Here is an 18,338-nt window from a genome sequence, read left to right as displayed (position 1 = left end):
TACTTATAGAGCATATTTCCATTCTAATTAACTGAATTAACTCTCTCTCTCTCTCTCTCTCTCTCTCTCTCTCTCTCTCTCTCTCGTTACCATTTTAAATAAAAAGATACTCTTCATATTAGCATTATTGGCAAAAATCTATTCATTCTCATGACTACCTTGAGAGATAAACATTGACTTTAAAAAAATTCTCCCGCCAAAACCATCCAATGGAAAAAAGATAGCATTTTCAGCAAATGGTGCTGGTTCAACTGGAGGTCAACATGTAGAAGAATGCAGATCGATCCATGTTTATCACCTTGTACAAAGCTTAAGTCCAAGTGCATCAAGGACCTCCACATCAAATCAGATACACTCAAACTAATAGAAGAAAAACTAGGGCAGCATCTGGAACACATGGGCACTGGAAAAAATTTCCTGAACAAAACACCAATGGCTTATGCTCTAAGATCAAGAATCGACAAATGGGATCTCATAAAACTGCAAAGCTTCTGTAAGGCAAAGGACACTGGGGTTAGGACAAAACGGCAACCAACAGATTGGGAAAAGATCTTTACCAATCCTACAACAGATAGAGGCCTTATATCCAAAATATACAAAGAACTCAAGAAGTTAGACCGCAGGGAAACAAATAACCCTATCAAAAAAATGGGGTTCAGAGCTAAACAAAGAGTTCACAGCTGAGGATTGCCGAATGGCTGAGAAACACCTAAAGAAATGTTCAACATCTTTAGTCATAAGGGAAATGCAAATCAAAACAACCCTGAGATTTCACCTCACACCAGTGAGAATGGCTAAGATCAAAAACTCAGGTGACAGCAAATGCTGGGGAGGATGCAGAGAAAGAGGAACACTCCTCCATTGTTGGTGGGGTTGCAGACTGGTACAACCATTCTGGAAATCAGTCTGGAGGTTCCTCAGAAATTTGGACATTGAACTGCCTGAGGATCCAGCTATACCTCTCTTGAGCATATACCCAATAGATGCCCCAACATATAAAAAAGACACGTGCTCCACTATGTTCATCGCAGCCTTATTTAAAATAGCCAGAAGCTGGAAAGAACCCAGATGCCCTTCAACAGAGGAATGGATACAGAAAATGTGGTACATCTACACAATGGAATATTACTCAGCTATCAAAAACGACTTCATGAAATTCGTAGGCAAATGGTTGGAACTGGAAAATATCATCCTGAGTGAGCTAACCCAATCACAGAAAGACATACATGGTATGCACTCATTGATAAGTGGCTATTAGCCCAAATGCTTGAATTACCCTAGATGCCTAGAAGAAATGAAACTCAAGACGGCTGATCAAAATGTGAATGCTTCACTCCTTCTTTAAAAGGGGAAAAAGAATACCCTTGGCAGGGAAGAGAGAGGCAAAGATTAAAGCAGAGACTGAAGGAACACCCATTCAGAGCTTGCCCCACATGTGGCCCATACATATACAGCCACCCAATTAGACAAGATGGATGAAGCAAAGAAGTGCAGACCGACAGGAGCCGGATGTAGAACGCTCCTGAGAGACATAGCCAGAATACAGCAAATATAGAGGCGAATGCCAGCAGCAAACCACTGAACTGAGAATAGGACCCCGTTGAAGGAATCAGAGAAAGAACTGGAAGAGCTTGAAGGGGCTCGAGAACCCATATGTACAACAATGCCAAGCAACCAGAGCTTCCAGGGACTAAGCCACTACCTAAAGCCTATACATGGACTGACCCTGGACTCTGACCTCATAGGTAGCAATTAATATCCTAGTAAGAGCACCAGTGGAAGGGGAAGCCCTGGGTCCTGCTAAGACTGAACCCCCAGTGAACTAGACTGTTGGGAGGAGGGCGGCAATGGGGGGAGGGTTGGGAGGGGAACACCCATAAGGAAGGGGAGGGGGAAGGGGGATGTTTGCCCGGAGACCGGGAAAGGGAATAACACTTGAAATGTATATAAGAAATACTCAAGTTAATAAAAAAAATATAAAAAAAATTCTCCTAGTAAAACTTGAGGGGTTAACAACTCCAGACCTAGATCTAAATCAGATTGGCTTCCAACTCCATTTAACAGTGGCTAGACTTTAAGCAATTTCATTTAATGTTGTTACTATATTTTCCTCCTCTATAAAATTAATATAATAATATTTCTCATGTTGAGTTATTGTGACAATTACTTGTGTTGTTTTACCAAAATGCAATGCAGATTCTGGAACAGAGAATGGAAATAAATATCAGCTTTCATAACCATAACCATCACCACCACCACCATGACTATATATTCTCAGTTCCCACCAGTATAATTGATTAGTCATAAAATTCGGTGTGCAAGTTTTCTAAGCACACATGTTCGTGAGACTGTCACTGATGTTTATCTCATCACTGAGAAAATGCATTACAGTTTAAAATTTTTGGGTTATACCTTCCGTGCTTGTCTTCGTTTCCCATTCAATTTGAATATGAAGAGATATAAAATTGGAATCTATTATAAATATATAGAAAATCCCGTTACAACATAAGTTTAACAAGTATTTGAGGCCACTCAGTTCTTTATTTTAAACAACTTAAAATCGAATGTCACTTTTTCTATCCTCTTTTAAAATAAATATTTAAAGAGTGCATCAAGATTTTTCTTCCTTCCACCCAATCCTTACATGCTGTCTTCTCAGGCTATCACATTTGGTAAAATGGTGTAAGAAAAATTCGATATATGGCTGGCATAATTGTGCATAGTTGCTGTCAAGAATTCCTAGGCAGAGACTGTCATCTTTAAAGGTTGCTGTGACATTTCTAGAATATGCTTTTTCAAATATGAATGAAACATGTTGCCTTTTTGGTTGAGGGTGGAGAAGGTATGGAGCCTGACATTTTCCACACTGCCAAAATTAGAAAACAGAGTATTGGAGTGCCAAGATTAATCAGTCACTCAACGAGTATTTATGTAATAGCTATTTAGATGCCCAATGTGTGACGGGGACTAGCGTTTTATCAGGTTTAAGTGTTTAACCAAATGGAAGAGAAAATTCAGAGTTTCTTTTATCTAAATTATATAGACCTGTCAGTATATGGTAACGTACATGCACTGGAATCACAAATGTTCCTACAACCTTAGTGTTGCTCACAGCAATCACAAATTCAGCAAAATTGAGGTGATAAAAAATTTAACTCTTTGAAAGCAAAGGAAAAAAATTGAAATGTAATCATGCGTTTTAATGAAAATTTCACACAGTGACTTGTAAAGCTAAAGCCCTATTCTGAGAAGAGAAAAGAATGTCAGCAGATATAATTACTAGATTGATCTAGCTTTTTACATACTACAACTCTAGTCATGTTAGTACAGTCTTTCAGAAGAGATCACTTTTGGGAAAATGAAATAAGAAAATTTCAATATATTAGTAGTAAAAGCAAAGAAAATGACGCTGTGCTGTAACAGTAATGCCGGCTGTACACGCTGAGAGGGAAACCCAACTCCAATCTTTTTGATTATAAAAAATGAGACAAAATTCATGCTAAGAATCTTAGGCCTGCTTCTAAATATTTCACAATGTGTGGGAGGTTTGTTCAGATAAATTTGGGGATGAAGTTGCTCTGCTACCTTCCTGTGGAGTTGGAAATGTCACGTTCCCAACTCAGGATAATTCCACAGCTGGAAAAAAAATCGCAAATAGTCTACTAAGTTTTCAATATGTGCTCCAAAATCTCTAATCCTTTCTTGTAAAAATAACTTAATAATGTGTCCATTTTCATCATTTGCATACGCGTTAGAGTAGATCCGCTTATAACAAGAAGAAAAATTCATATCTGGAAAAACTATTGTTTTTTAAAATTATTTGTTTATTTGTTTGTTAGTTTTTACATTTCAGATTTTATTCCCCTGCCAGTCCACCCTCCAACTGTTTCAAATCCCATACCTCCCCCTCCCCCAAGTCTCCACAAGAATGTTCCCACACCACCTACCCTACCAGATCTATAAACCTCCTAAGGCTTCTAGTCTCTTGAGGGTTAGGTGCATCTTCTCTTACTGAACCCAGACCTGGTAGTCTTCTGCTGTATATGTGTTGGGGACCTCATCTCAGCTGGTGTATGCTGCCTGGTTGGTGATACAGTGCCTGAGAGATCTCAGGGGTCCAGGTTAATTGAAACTGCTCGTCCTCCTACAGGGTTGTCCTCCCCCTCAGCTTCCTCCAGCTTTTTCCTAATTCAACCAGAGGGGTCAGCAGCTTCTGTTCATTGGTTGGGTGCACATATCTGCAACTGACTCTTTCAGCTGCTCGTTGGGTATTTTGGAGGACAGTCATGATAAGTCCCTTTTTGTGAGCACACCATAGCCTTAGTATTAGTTGTCAGGTCTTGGGACATCCCCTTGACCTGGATCCCACTGTGGGCCACTGACAATGACCCTTCTTTTCCTCAGGCTCTTCTCCATTTCTATCCCTGCATTTCTTTCAGACAGAAACAATTATGGGTCAGAATTTTGACAGTAGGATAGCAACCCCATCCCTTGCTTTATGTCCTGTCTGGAGGTAGGCTCTACAAGTTCCCTCTCCCCACTGTAGCGTATTTCATCTAGGGTTCCTCCTTTGAGTCCTGAGAGTCCTTCACCTCCCAAGTCTCTGGTACCTTCTGGAGGGTCCTCCCAATCTCCTCCCTCCTGAGGTTGCCTGTTTTCATTTTTTCTGCTGGCCTTCAAGGCTTCAGTCCTTTCACCAGGACCCAATACCAGATCATGTTCCCCTCTTCCCCACACTCCCATCCCCTTTCTCTCACAGATCCCTCACTCCCTACTTCTCCCCTTGTAGTTGCTTTCTTAGTTTCATTATTCATAGTTGTAAAAAGTGACATTCTCTGTCTTCTTTCTGTAGATAGATGAAATTGATAAGCTTTGCAGCAGAATCTTATGTAAATTAGAATTAAAATGATAAATTAATTTAATGAATCAAAGAAAATATTGTAGATATTTATGTATATATGTGATTTTGATGATTCATGATGACACACATTCAAAATATATTATTTATTCATTCAAATTATTTCGGTATTTTTAAAATTAATGGTGTCTTGATGGCTCTGAGGATATTTACTCATTGCTATCTATGTGGTCATCTCTGTGCCCCAATTTTGTTTTTGATGTATAAAATCAAGAGTATAAAGTAAATGCCTAGCATGCATATATATGTATATATATATGTATATATATATATATTTGAGGGTGCTCCTTCAAAGTAAATATCTGAGTGCTGTGGTGAAATTAGTAAGTAAAAATTGTAAAGAATATTATAGTGGTGCTCCCACCAATATGATCATTGGTAGTTTGCATAGAGTTTAAGCACTCTGTTAATATTATTTTATAGAAAAAAATTTAACTTGTGTAGAAAACAATTTAACCTGTGTATCTTGTGAAATCATTGTACATTAAAGTTATTTTATTTCACAAAACACAATTCTCTGCTATATATAGTAATTAATATTATTTCCCCTTTGTATCAGTTTTGAAGACTGAACCTAAGGCATTTCAAATGTTAAGCAAGGCCTCTGCCACTCAGCTACATTTTCAGTCATTTTCTATATTTAATTTTACAACCCCCCCTTTTAAACAGATTTATTTATGTATTTATTATAAGTACACTATAGCTGTTTTCAAACCCACCAGAAGAGGGAATCAGATCTCATTAGAGATGGTTGTGAGCCATCTTGTGGTTGCTGGGATTTGTACTCTGGACCTCTGGAAGAACAGTCACTTCTGTTTTGAGACAAATTTTCCAGAGTGACTCTGAACTCACTCTGTAGACCTTTTGCTTTGCTCTTGTGATCTTCCTGACTCCGTAGTTGGGATTACAAGCCTGTTGAATTGTATAATCTTAAAATAATTTCCCAAATTGTTTCTAGCACATGAAGAATGGACTCACTAAGCTTTCTCCTATCTATCTGAGTAGTTCAGTGTGGGAAGAGACAGGAGTCCTATAAACTTTTGCCGTATTATGTGCATTCTTAAGAACTTTCACAGAAAATAACTCATTTTTTCATTCTTCTGACAAATGTCTATTGAGCATCTATAGAAGCAAACAGTTCTATATCCTAAAATATCTATATCTATATCGTAAAAGAAAATGTAGATATCTAAAAAAGTAAGCAATTACATTCAAGTTCAATCTTCCTTGCTATAACATTAGCAAATATTTAGGTTAAAAATGAGATCTTATTTGAACAAAATTTAAACCAAGTAATAAAGAAGAAGAGGCCAGTATCAGGAAGCAATGAAAGAGCAATGGGTGAGGCAGGATAGTAAATGGTTAAAGTAGATGAAAGGCTGTGAAGTCGCACGCTTGACTGAGTGTCATAATCTATTATGAGTAAAGTGTGGAATCACTACTGAGTTTAGAAACACCAGTCACATAGGAAACTCAATCAGAAACACTTTTTCAGACATTGATAACTTGATAATTAGATAAAAGGAAAGGGCAAATTTAGGGGGATTAATGAACTGCTTCCAGCAAGGTCAGAAGCAGCTGTTACCTTGGAGAACCAAATACTGAGATGTGGAATTTTGTTTATTAGACCAAGTCAAAGGATCAAGGCTGATATTTTCAATAACATGCAAGACCACGCAGTCCATGTGGTATATCCTTTTTGAATATGTTTTGTGTTTTTTAGGTCTGTTTTTACTTGTTTTGAAAGAGATGACGAGGAAAGTAAAACACAATTGGATAAGTAGAGGGTTGGGGATGATCTGGCAAGATGCGGTACAGAAGAAAATTGCAAAAAAATTACATCAAATACATGTTTTCATTAAGAACAAGAAAAAAAATCCAAGAGCATAAAAGATTACAGGGACAGGGAATGAACATCTCAAGGGAAGGTACCACTGCCAAGTAGCGGTGAAGCAGATGGCGGGTGCAGCAGGTCTGTATGTTTGGGGGAGAAGTGCATGGCATTTTTCTTGATGTGTTATGTATATGTTATTTTTATTAAGCAACAGTCTTATTTAGAACTTCCAGCAAACGCCGGACATAATTTGAGAGATAGCATGCATTAATACAGTAATAAAAGTTCTCATCGTAATGAGGAAGAAAACATAAATCTAACTAATTTTAAAATGAGGTTTAAGGTCTTCTGGTTGGGCGATATAATAATATTTAATAGTAGTTTAGAATTAAACTTCCAGATAGAGTGGTTTTAGGGGAGATTAAAAAAAACAGTAATATAGATTTTTATATCATCTTTTAAGTTTAGAAAGATCAAGTCTTGTATGAGACTAGAGTAGCAGGTAGAGAATTGGTACGGGATATTATATTTCAAGAGACTGAGAGTTTTTGAGACAATTACTTTAGTAGCTTCATAGAGGGAACTACGAGATCAGCTAGAAGAGCACATTCTTATAAGACATAACATTGTGACTCTACTCATAATGCATTCCTCGGACATATTAAAATGCTTAGTATCTTAATGTAGTGATGTAAGATAATCTCTGAGTTTGGGACACAAATGTGATGGAGTTACTTAATACTGGTGATCAGGCCAATTGGAAGAACTGAGGCAGATGCTGGCAAGAATGATGACAGAATTCAATAAGACCAATTCTATTTTGGGCAAGTGTACTTCACAATAAGATAATTTTGTAATGCTAAAGATAAATATGTGACTGAGTACTGCTGACTAGGTAGGTGCTGTGAACTGAAGGAATGCTAGAAAGCCAGCATCATTCTTTAATTAACATAGTGGGACATATTTTTATCAACTGTATTCTCCTGTATTAATCACACACACACATCATATATAATCATACATCTAGATAGGAAATTGATAGATAAAAAGATGACAGATAGATAGATAGATGGATAGATAGATAGATAGATAGATAGATAGATAGATAGATAGATAGATAGATGTACATTGTGGAATCTGTCTAGGAGAAAGGCCATTGGTTTTTCAGGGTTCCTTGAAAATTTATGGCCTTTATTACATTTTATTCTTAAAGCAAACTTGATATGTAACTATTAATTAACAGCTAACAACTTAATTGTGAACATAGTGACCTCCCCTTCTTGCTTCTTATATGAAGATACAAGCACTCATAGTGTAAAAGAGACTATGGGAAGTGACTCAGCTCCAGGTGTGTGTTTAGATGACATCATTTAATGAGTAAATTATACATAAAACATGTACATACACATTAGTTTTGGGTCTCCTTATTGTAAATTCTAAAATATATGACTTCATTGGATGTTTTATGGAATCAGTCTATCTTAGTCATAATAAATATACATACATGTACATGTAATCTAAAATATATCTAGAAATATATTGACATGCTAAATATAGAGTTTTAATATTAGCCTCTCCTGTTTCAAAGACCCTACATATTGAATCAGTTGTAGTGTATGTGAACTAACCTACCAGTGAATGCCCACTATTTTTTTCAGTTATGTAACTTCATATGTGCATGGCTTTGTGTTTGGGTATATGTGTGTATGTGTGCATGCATGCATGTGTGTGTATGTGTGTTTGAGAGAGGAGAGAGGAAGAAAGAAAATCAACAATTTCAATCTAAGACCATTATTTGTAGTTATATAACCTTTGATACTTTGCTGCAAGTGGAAATGATATTTGGGCAGCATTTCTAGCACTTCTAATAATCCAAAGTTTAGAGGTCAAGTGAAAATAGCCGATTATATAAAACATGGAAAAAAGAATAATTCTGTTATTAGAAGAGTTAATTTTAAGAGCTGGATAATTTATTGTAAGCTCAGTGGTCTTCATTCCAACATAGCTTTTCCCATCTCTTATCTTTGTAAGTAAAATAAATACACACTTATCATTAGAAGAATTATATATAATTTATTACATCTCTGGGTTTCAGAACATTCCTGGTTTTTGTATATATTTATAATAGATGCTCAATAAACAATTTATATTGACGTTATATATAAATGAAGAAATGAAAAAACTACATTGGTTCATTTACATCAATAATATTTTGAGAGACAGTAGCTCCATCAATACAGAACACTAATGCTGGGATAATGAGTGTACTGGGAATTCTATTGGGCAAGCACAATACCAAAGGGTGACTGAGAAACATTAAATAGATCTTTAAAACTTATGTTTTGAATTCCCTGGCAACCAAGAAATAACCTTAACATACCATTGTCATTAACAACAATATTGGAATATCTGCTATTGACCAATTTCTCTGAAAATAACACATAAGCCTGCCCACCTATCCTAATGAAAAACATTTCTGAAACTGGTTTGGGTTATACTAGAGATCACTGTTGCAACTCCCGATTTTCAAAATAATGGATGATTAAGTAAATGCCAGAATAATTTGGTGTCACTTGACATTTCTGAAAGAAGATAATTAAAAGTCTCCACCTAAGAATTACATTATAGACACAAGAATTACTTTATTGACATCTAATATTGACTCAAGGAGCTACTTGTGTGGAAAGGTAGAAATAATTCTAACAAAAATTGTATTTTAAATTATGACCAATTTGAGATGTTCAGAGGCCTTTGTTTTCCTTTTGCTTTGTCAACTTCATCTATTTTTAATGACTGATCTCGCCGGGAAACAACATGTTCCTCATTTCAATTCGGTACAAAGGAGAAAAGTTCCATTTCTTAAACTTAGTCTCTTTTGAAAGCCAACTTATGATATATATTAGTGAGTTCTGTCATACTAAGTGTTAATATTCAGCCTGATGTGTTTTTAGCACTACTTGGCTGTGATTTTAATTGGGCCTCATGGGTTGTCTCTCTTTCATAATCAGACTATTATACAAACTGAAGTAGTTGTTGGTAGAGTGGTGTGGGCCCTTCAGCCTTGAAGTTAGAATAAAAACACCATAGATTGAAATGATTAATTTTGTAATAAGGATATATTAACATAGCACGAAGACCTATTCAAATCATAGAGCATTTTCACTAATTAGCATATGAATCTTTGGTATTGTTTACAACACAGTCAGCAGCGATTGTGACTTCTGCTTCTACAACTATAGTATTCCATTTACAAATGACACGGCAGTGGGACTTGAACAATTAAGAACAATATTGTTCCCACCCCCAGGATTCTCAGTAACATTTGATGGAAAATTACAAGCACTTTAAAGTTTGTACTTAAAATTATTTTTTTGCTTTCTACTAAATTATTCTTTTTACACATACATACATACACACACACACACACACACGCACACACACACACACACGCACACACACGCACACACGTTACAACAATATCTGATGCATCTCTGAAAGCTGACATAAGTGGGTTGGGAAACTGCATCTTAATGGAATATTCTGTGTTATTACTGCCATTACCAGGTATTTTCAAAGTCACCATGGGAGGTAAGTATAATTCTAGTCAATGATATTCCGGCCTGAACTGTTTGATCTCATTCTGCCTATAAACTCCAAGAGCAAAAATGTCATTCAAAAAAAATGAGGAAAGGTTTTATTCTTCCAGACACTGTCTTAGCAAATATGAACGGGATAAAACTGCTCTACCTCCCATATATTGAGCACAAGAACCTAGAAGGGCAATGATTTAAATCTGAGTGTGGTTGATTCTGCCGCTCAGGGGTGAGAGCACCATTCTTGTCAATTTTCCAGATGATAAATGTTAAGTGGCTTATAATTTACAGATGCTTTCGGTACGAAGAAGCTTGCATATATTACGGTGTAAGAATGTATTGCAGAAGAACAGCGCTTACCTGTCATATCATTTTGTTCAGGGCTTTCAAGATTGCTTAGAATATGATTATTTTTCTCCTCGTGTGCATTAAATTCGATTTGGTAAGAAGATAACTTATGGAGAGACAATTGGCTCCTAAGGAAAAGAGAAGCTAGAGACAGAGTAGTTGTAAAAACTGGTTTATTTTTTTTAAAAAATAAATACAAAAATATAAATATAAAACATTAGCAGATAGAATTTGATGAAATGAAATTGCACGAATGTTCGTATACCAGGCTGCATATCACACCTACTAACACCACATGGACTTTTTTTTTTAAACTTAATGTACAGAACAGGATACATCTTAAATGTTTTCTTCGTCTTTTCAAAGCTTCATTTGCAAGGGCAAGACGTGTATCTAACAGAAGCGACTTGTTCGTGAGGTTGCTTAAGGGAGAACTATCCTGCTCGGGTTTCTTTTATTTACTAAGATGGGCAACATTGAATTTCCATAGCTTTGGCTCTTGGAAGTGATTAAATAAAATGTCGTATATATCCCATGAGACATTCTACAGGAAGGAATTAATATAATTAATGAACAAATTAAGAAATAGGTGGGAAACTTGTGCTGAGTGGCAGGAATTTTTTCTCCTGAATATCAAATATTGTGAAGTGGAGACAATGTCTGCAAAGTTACGTATCTCGTTGAACAGAGCTCAGGGGCCAGGCTAAGCGTCTTTGTCGCTCTCACCACCACCGTACATTTCTGCTAGTTTATTAAACCGAGGCCCCCATTCTCGAAGGTAATCGTAGTTTTGGTCTCCTTCAGTGGTACCTGATTCTAAGGAGCTCAGAGATTCAGCAACGGAGTCGTTTCCTTCATAGGCATAGGTAGCCAGCGAGTCGTAGGGAGGCGCAGTGGGGTCCAAGTCGTGCTCTTTGAGGCGCTCATTAATGAAATCCCGGACATCCGTGTTATCCGGGGCCGTAGGAGTCCGCCGCGGTATAAATAACGTTTCAGGAATGATATCTCGCCGCAGCTTTTTCTCCTCGATAGCTGCAGGATTCCTCAGGGTTCCAATATCAAAGGCTTGGGTGTCCTCCTCTCCGCCACCTTCGTCGTTATAGCTCACAATGTTGTCTCTGATGTCTTCTTTGGATAAAATCAGAGGCTCTTTCTTCCGTTGCCTTTTCAGGGCTGCAAAGAGGACTACTATAACTTGAACAGAGACAAAAAGATGCGTTAGAACTTCCTTCTCAAACTTTCAATCCAGAGCACAGGCACATAACAGGCAGAAATTGTCTATACCCTGCATGGGAAGCTAGAATTTGAGGTTAATTCAGTATTTTTCTTCAGAAGCCTGGCAGGGTTTTGCCATGTTGACTAGTAAGGTGTTTCTGATTTAGTTCTACAGCAAAGTAGAGTATTCCTTAACTGCAATGACTATTTTTTACTTCTTTTTCTAAGAAGTATTTAAAGGATGTTCTTGACAATATAGAAAATATTAATCTTTTGCATTAAATACTAAACTTATATAAAAGGAATATCTTTCAGTCATTCTGTGTTAGATCAGTCTCAAGGCTCTAGGTTCAACCCCAGGCACCAAAGTTAAGCCAAATCGCGGGATATAATATGTTCACATGCTCCTCTACGTCCTTATATAATAATCGAAAATGATGCTCATCACAGCATTTGGACTAATAGCTTCAGTAGCATAGCTTTGCTGATGGATTTATACAGCTTTTTACTTACTTTGTTGAAAGGCCTTCATGATTAGGGAAAAGGTGACTCTGTCATTTAAAAACCAGGAAATTTTACTTATATTTTCCATGCCTTGTAAGAGAACTCACTACCACATTGGTAAATCAGGTGAGTTCAGACCAAAGAGTAAGTTCATATCACATTGAATTAACTCAATTAACACAAATGTGTTCTTCAGAGAGACCCATCTCAAACAAAGATGCTCAAGGAGGGATATGCATCGTAAAACTAACACACATACACCTACCTGTAGGAGAAAGTGAATGCAAATGCTACAGGTGGGGACAAGGTTTTCTGTTTACAGTCCTTAAGTATTTTCTTATTGATCATTTAAGATATTTGGAGAAACAGATGTGAATTCATCTCTGTTTAGAAAAAAACCTGTTTTAACCAAGTAGGGAATCACTAGTGTTCAAACTCCACTTTGTTGTCTGTTGATTTATATTACTTAACGTTAAATGTTTTGATTGTTTTTATGTCTATACTTCAGGTTTTGGGAAGAGCTTCCTTAGATACTCTCACACACAATAACAGTGCATGATGTAAAGTTACTCAGACTTAGGCTGTATTGTCAGGGAAAGGAATTTGTTCAGTAAAAGCTTCCAATACAGAAGATAATGGAAACTGTAAGACCAGCTCCAGTTCAAGATCTTTGCCTTGCTTCCTGAAATAAAGTTACAGTATCTTTCAATTATACTCAATAGGGAGACGAGGATTCAGCAGAGAACAAATACATTATTTTCACTTCAAGATCAGTTAAAAAGCAATCTAAGCTGGGTTATAAAATCAAGGAGCATTCCTTGTGGCCAATTCAATCAGGTAAGGGCTGTTGGACCAGATTTCAGAGAAAATGTTAGAGGAAGCCCTTTATATACTCATTAGAAGAAAAACAATGTAGGCAATCTACAAATTTCTGTAGAGAACTGAGGAACAATGCACTCTGGCTGCTTGTCCTTGAAAGACATGGAGAGTACTTCTGATTTTTGGATCCATTATGAGTTAGGATAATAAATTTCAACAATTTGTACACTTTAAAAAAACAATCAAAATGATAAAAAAACACCTTGGGGTACACTGGTTGATAAACACTTAATAATAACTTAATAAAAACTTGTTATTAACACTTTGTTTTTGGTTCCCCCTTTTGAGAATGATTTATATACACTATATTCTGCATATGGTTTCTCCTCTCCCAGATTTTCCAAGATCCTTCTCACCTCCCTATCCACCCAAATCCATGCCATTTTTCTCTCATAAGCCCATACATATATAGCCACCCAATTAGACAAGATGGATGAAGCAAAGAAGTGCAGACCGACAGGAGCCGGATGTAGATCGCTCCTGAGAGACACAGCCAGAATACAGCAAATACAGAGGCGAATGCCAGCAGCAAACCACTGAACTGAGAATAGGTCCCCCGTTGAAGGAATCAGAGAAAGAACTGGAAGAGCTTGAAGGGGCTCGAGACCCCATATGTACAACAATGTCAAGCAACCAGAGCTTCCAGGGACTAAGCCACTACCTAAAGACTATACATGGACTGACCCTGGACTCTGACCCCATAGGTAGCAATGAATATCCTAGTAAGAGCACCAGTGGAAGGGGAAGCCCTGGGTCCTGCTAAGACTGAACCCCCAGTGAACTAGACTGTTGGGGGGAGGGGGCGGCAATGGGGGGAGGGTTGGGAGGGGAACACCCTTAAGGAAGGGGAGGGGGGAGGGGGATGTTTGCCCGGAAACCGGGAAAGGGAATAACACTCGAAATGTATATAAGAAATACTCAAGTTAATAAAAAAAAAAAGCATACTTCTAAAATAATAGAGAAAAAGCTAGAACAGAATATAAAACAAGCAAACATAAAAATATGGAGAAAGAAAAAGCACAGGAAACATACAAAGGCTCAGAGACACATGGATGTGCACACAATAAGACGTGTGCAAAGAATGTGCACACATCAAAGCAAGAACAACAAAGATGGAAACCATAAAACCTGTAAGGTTAAAAAACAAAAGGGACAAAAACTTCAAAGATTCCATTGATTTCTTTTTCTGCTGGCTATCTTCTACAGGGTAAGGACCTTCTCTCAAGTGTAGTCAGTTTGTTACCATTATTGCTTTTACTTTATTTAATAGGCCGCCACAAGAGATGCATGTTTGGTGTGTATTTTCACTTAATTCCTACAGAGAAAATCCTGCAACTACTATTACTATAGGGACAACTTCAATAGGTATATTATGACTGGATAAATATGTTTCTATGTTGTTAAGTATGTCCCAGTTAACTTACATGAATCTTTAAAGTTTCTCATTAGTTGAGAGGTGGTTTGTTTTGGTGGTAACATTTCCTATTCAATTACAGACTGAATTAGTCATTTTGGGAGACCGTGCACTTTCTTCAACGTTTTTAAAATTTTTTTTATCTATCTATCTATCTATCTATCTATCTATCTATCTATCTATCTATCTATCTATCTATCTATCTTGTTTGTTTTTTCTTTTTATTGGAATCTTCTTATTTACATTTTAAATGTTATCCCCTTTCCCAGTTTCCCCTCCAGAAACCTGCTAGCCCACCCACTCCCTCCCACCTCCCCACCCTGACATTCCCCTACACTGGGGCATCAAGTATTGACAGGATTAAAGGCTTCTCTTCCCATTCATGACTGACAAGGCCATCCTCTGCTACATATGCAACTGGAGGCATAGGTCCATCTTTATGTACTCTTGGGATGGTGGTTTAGTCCCTGGGAGCTCTGGGGAGTCTAGTTGGTTGATATTGTTGTTCTTCCTATGGGGTTCCAAATCATTCAGCAACCTCAGTCCAATTCTTCAACACTTCTTACCCAGCAGAATGATGATGCAGAGAAGAATGGCGATCAAGGCGCCAGTGCTGAGGCCAGCAGGAAGGAGCAGGGCTTCGGCACTGCAGGACTGCATGTTGCCCTGGCTGTCACAGGCGCAAACACGGATCGTCAGGGTGCCAGTGCTGCTCTGAATGGGGTAGTCATTATCAGATATCACTACCGGCAGTAGGTAGGTGCTTATTTCATGACGGTTGAAGCCATTCTTTCTGGTTAAAATTCTGGCAGTGTTGTCTAAAATGAATTACAAAACATTGCAAATAATTTAGAGCAGTTAGTTTGTTGCAGTGTTAACTGTGGTTTTAAATGAAAAGAATTATCATTTTAAGTAAATTATGAATTTTTTTCTATTCAATGTTGATAATGTAATTCAAACTAGGCAAGGTATACTAGATAACATGAAGAATCCAGCACTATGCATTTGTATTTATTAATTGTGAGAAAGAATTTTGCTGTGTAGCATTGGCTGGGCTTGACTAAGATCAGTTCCTCTGGTCAAGCTGCTGAGCACTGTGATTATAGAAACGCAGCCTCATGCTCAGGCTCCATTCCTGCTTTGCTTTCAAATTATTATTGCATAATGGTAAATATAAGAATTCTCTTATGAAATATATACAGATGATAACTACTTTATAGGTTTTAAGAAGCAAGCTTGTATCAAGAAAAACATCGTTTTAAATTGTTTAAATTTAAACATATCTGAGTGTGTATTTTCATACAACAAAATGTGCTTTAATCTAAAAATAATGAGGAAAATATGACCCAGTAAGCATAAAAATCAATAGTTATCTAAAACTACTAAGATTCTAATATACAATCAAAGATTAGCAAATATTTAATATTTCTCAACAGTTTCCAACCATTAAAATGAAAATATGAGAAAAATATGTAAACATATATATATAAATTATGGGTACTATTAATGAGCAACTTGCTATCACTATTTGGGAGTAACAAATAACATTTCAAAAATATAAAATTTTAATAAAGTCAACCATACAATTAATTTCTACTGTTCTGGTGAAGATTTCCCTATTCAGACAGTTACCCAGGTTTTAGTATGAATTATAGGTGAAAGGAGAGGTAGTTTATTCTACACACAAAATAACCAACATTTAAGGCCATAGAGTATGTTAAGTTCTATCTTATTTTATTATCAGATGAATGTAGCCTTGATTCTCAAAAGACTGGCCATACGGCCAATATAGAAACAGGAGTCAGTCAATTAAACAAAAAGGAAAATGGCAGTGGTATCCAGTTTGGTAGCTAAATAAAACTTAATTGTTTTCTACATTATTAGAAAGATGTCAACTATATTAGAAAAGCAGATCTTTAATGTATTAGAAACATCTAAGTAAATTTTAAAATGAACCTCTCAAGCATTAATATCTCAGATAAAAATTTGCATACATATATGTATTTTTAGTGTCATGTGTAGGTACCTTTTAACTTGTATCTTTTGAATATTAATTTTGTAATATTTTGTCATATTAACAGCCAGTCATTTTTGTTTTAAAATATCCCTATGATTCAAAGTTTTATGAAACAATATTTTTGAATTGTGATAGATAATATTTGAATTGCCACAGAAATAAATTAATCTAAAAAAGGATTGATATCAGTAAATTTCAGATATGTAAGATGAACATAAGGATAAACGAGGAAATATCACACAAGTTGTATCTTTTAATTGATTCCTATATAATTACAACTCTTCTGAATCTTGACCCAATAACATAAAACATTAACGTATATAAAATTAGATAAGATGTCCCACCAAATTTAATGGAACGCTACTCAGTGAGCTCTTCAGGCTGATATTTGTATAACTTTATTCCTCACTCTGAGTAAATTATACAGAATCAAGAATACTTTCTAATATAACAAAACAGTAATCTATGTTAAATGCTAACTGAGGTGAGCCTTAAGTGGCTTCTCCAGGACTTTTGAAAGGCTGCTCCATGACAGCACCACTCCTAACCTCCTAGCTCACTTTTTAATATCTCGTTTTCAGCTTCACAGGAAATAATCTAAATTAAATAAACTCAGAAATGAGTATTGTTAGTTCAGTCCTGAGGATTCGATACAGACAGCTCTATTCCAAAATCTGTGTTTAGGTTACCAGGTTCAGCAAATGGAAATTATGTTGCATGTTGTTCATCTGAAACTCAGAAACAGTGCAGCCCTGTGTATATTAACTGCCAAGTCCATGTTACCCTTTTCTAATCCAATTACTTCATGTGTCTAGGGTGACAGAAAACATGGACATTTCAAATCTTAGGATCTAGTAAGACATGTCGCCAAAGGATAATTTCTCTTGGAATCACTTATTGGTTAAGTGAACATTCTACTAGATGAAATCTCGTGGTGAGTGGATAGCATGATGTAAAATGCTACAAGATTTTAAGCTATTTTATGGCACTTTGGAACCACCTTGAGGGAATATAGCCAACTAACTTTGCTAATACATTTCAAACACTGTGAAGAAAGTATTGTATATTTGCCAGTGTGCTTATGAGATTTATTTGAATTACATCTGCAGCCATAGTGAGGCAAATATATCTTCTACCATCAGAGGCTGAGGTCATTATTTGCCATGAAATGTATTAAATATAGACGAGTTCTATTAGCACACATATTCATATGCCTGTGTGGGTGAGGGATGTGTATAGTCTAGAGTTGCGTAGTTCTCATGACGCATATTTGTCAACATTTAAAAAATCATAGCTGTTTTCACAATGTGTATCTAAAATGCTTCATGGCTTTTATGAGAACAACAAAGAAATAATTTCAGAGATATGAATTTTGTATTTTAGCACACTCGCCTTTGCAAAAGGAAATATGTAAATGCTTTCTCAGGATTTTGTGCCTGGTTCTCTTTCCTCACAGTCCACTTATACTCTCCAGTAAATAGCACACTATTATGCCCAATGAAAATTTGTATAGTAAATATACACATCATCTTTCTGTCCTACAGCCATTCGTGTCCTATCATGTTTACAATATTAACTAATTACTTGTGACCTTTCTAATCAATTCCACATTTCAC

At 36.4% G+C, this 18,338-nt stretch overlaps 1 protein-coding gene and 1 long non-coding RNA gene across 5 annotated transcripts in view; one reads left to right on the top strand and one right to left on the bottom strand.

The window, feature by feature from the left end:
* Positions 1-18,338, top strand: part of LOC102553625 (uncharacterized) — a 161,236-nt gene that overhangs the window by 78,086 nt on the left and 64,812 nt on the right. For both annotated transcript variants that reach the window (XR_590954.4, XR_005500742.2), the window contains exon 3: positions 15,276-15,461. This is a non-coding gene — a long non-coding RNA (uncharacterized LOC102553625). The remainder of the gene's footprint in view (positions 1-15,275; positions 15,462-18,338) is intronic.
* The window catches only part of Cdh10 (cadherin 10), a 222,360-nt gene continuing 214,869 nt past the window's right edge, over positions 10,848-18,338 (bottom strand). The window contains exons 11-12 of one of the 3 annotated variants that reach the window (NM_001168631.1): positions 15,272-15,523; positions 10,848-11,887 (exon numbers count right to left, since the gene is read on the bottom strand). In NM_001168631.1, the coding sequence (NP_001162102.1) occupies positions 11,397-11,887; positions 15,272-15,523 (743 nt within the window). In that variant the 3' untranslated portion in view covers positions 10,848-11,396. The remainder of the gene's footprint in view (positions 11,888-15,271; positions 15,524-18,338) is intronic. The other 2 variants (XM_006232080.5, XM_006232079.5) reach the window with 2 other exon arrangements.

Source organism: Rattus norvegicus, chromosome 2 (assembly GCF_036323735.1).
Source record: "Rattus norvegicus strain BN/NHsdMcwi chromosome 2, GRCr8, whole genome shotgun sequence".
NCBI classification, from domain to species: Eukaryota; Metazoa; Chordata; class Mammalia; order Rodentia; family Muridae; genus Rattus; species Rattus norvegicus.
Note: the sequence above shows the minus strand (reverse complement) of the source record. Positions and strands in the feature narration are given on the sequence as shown.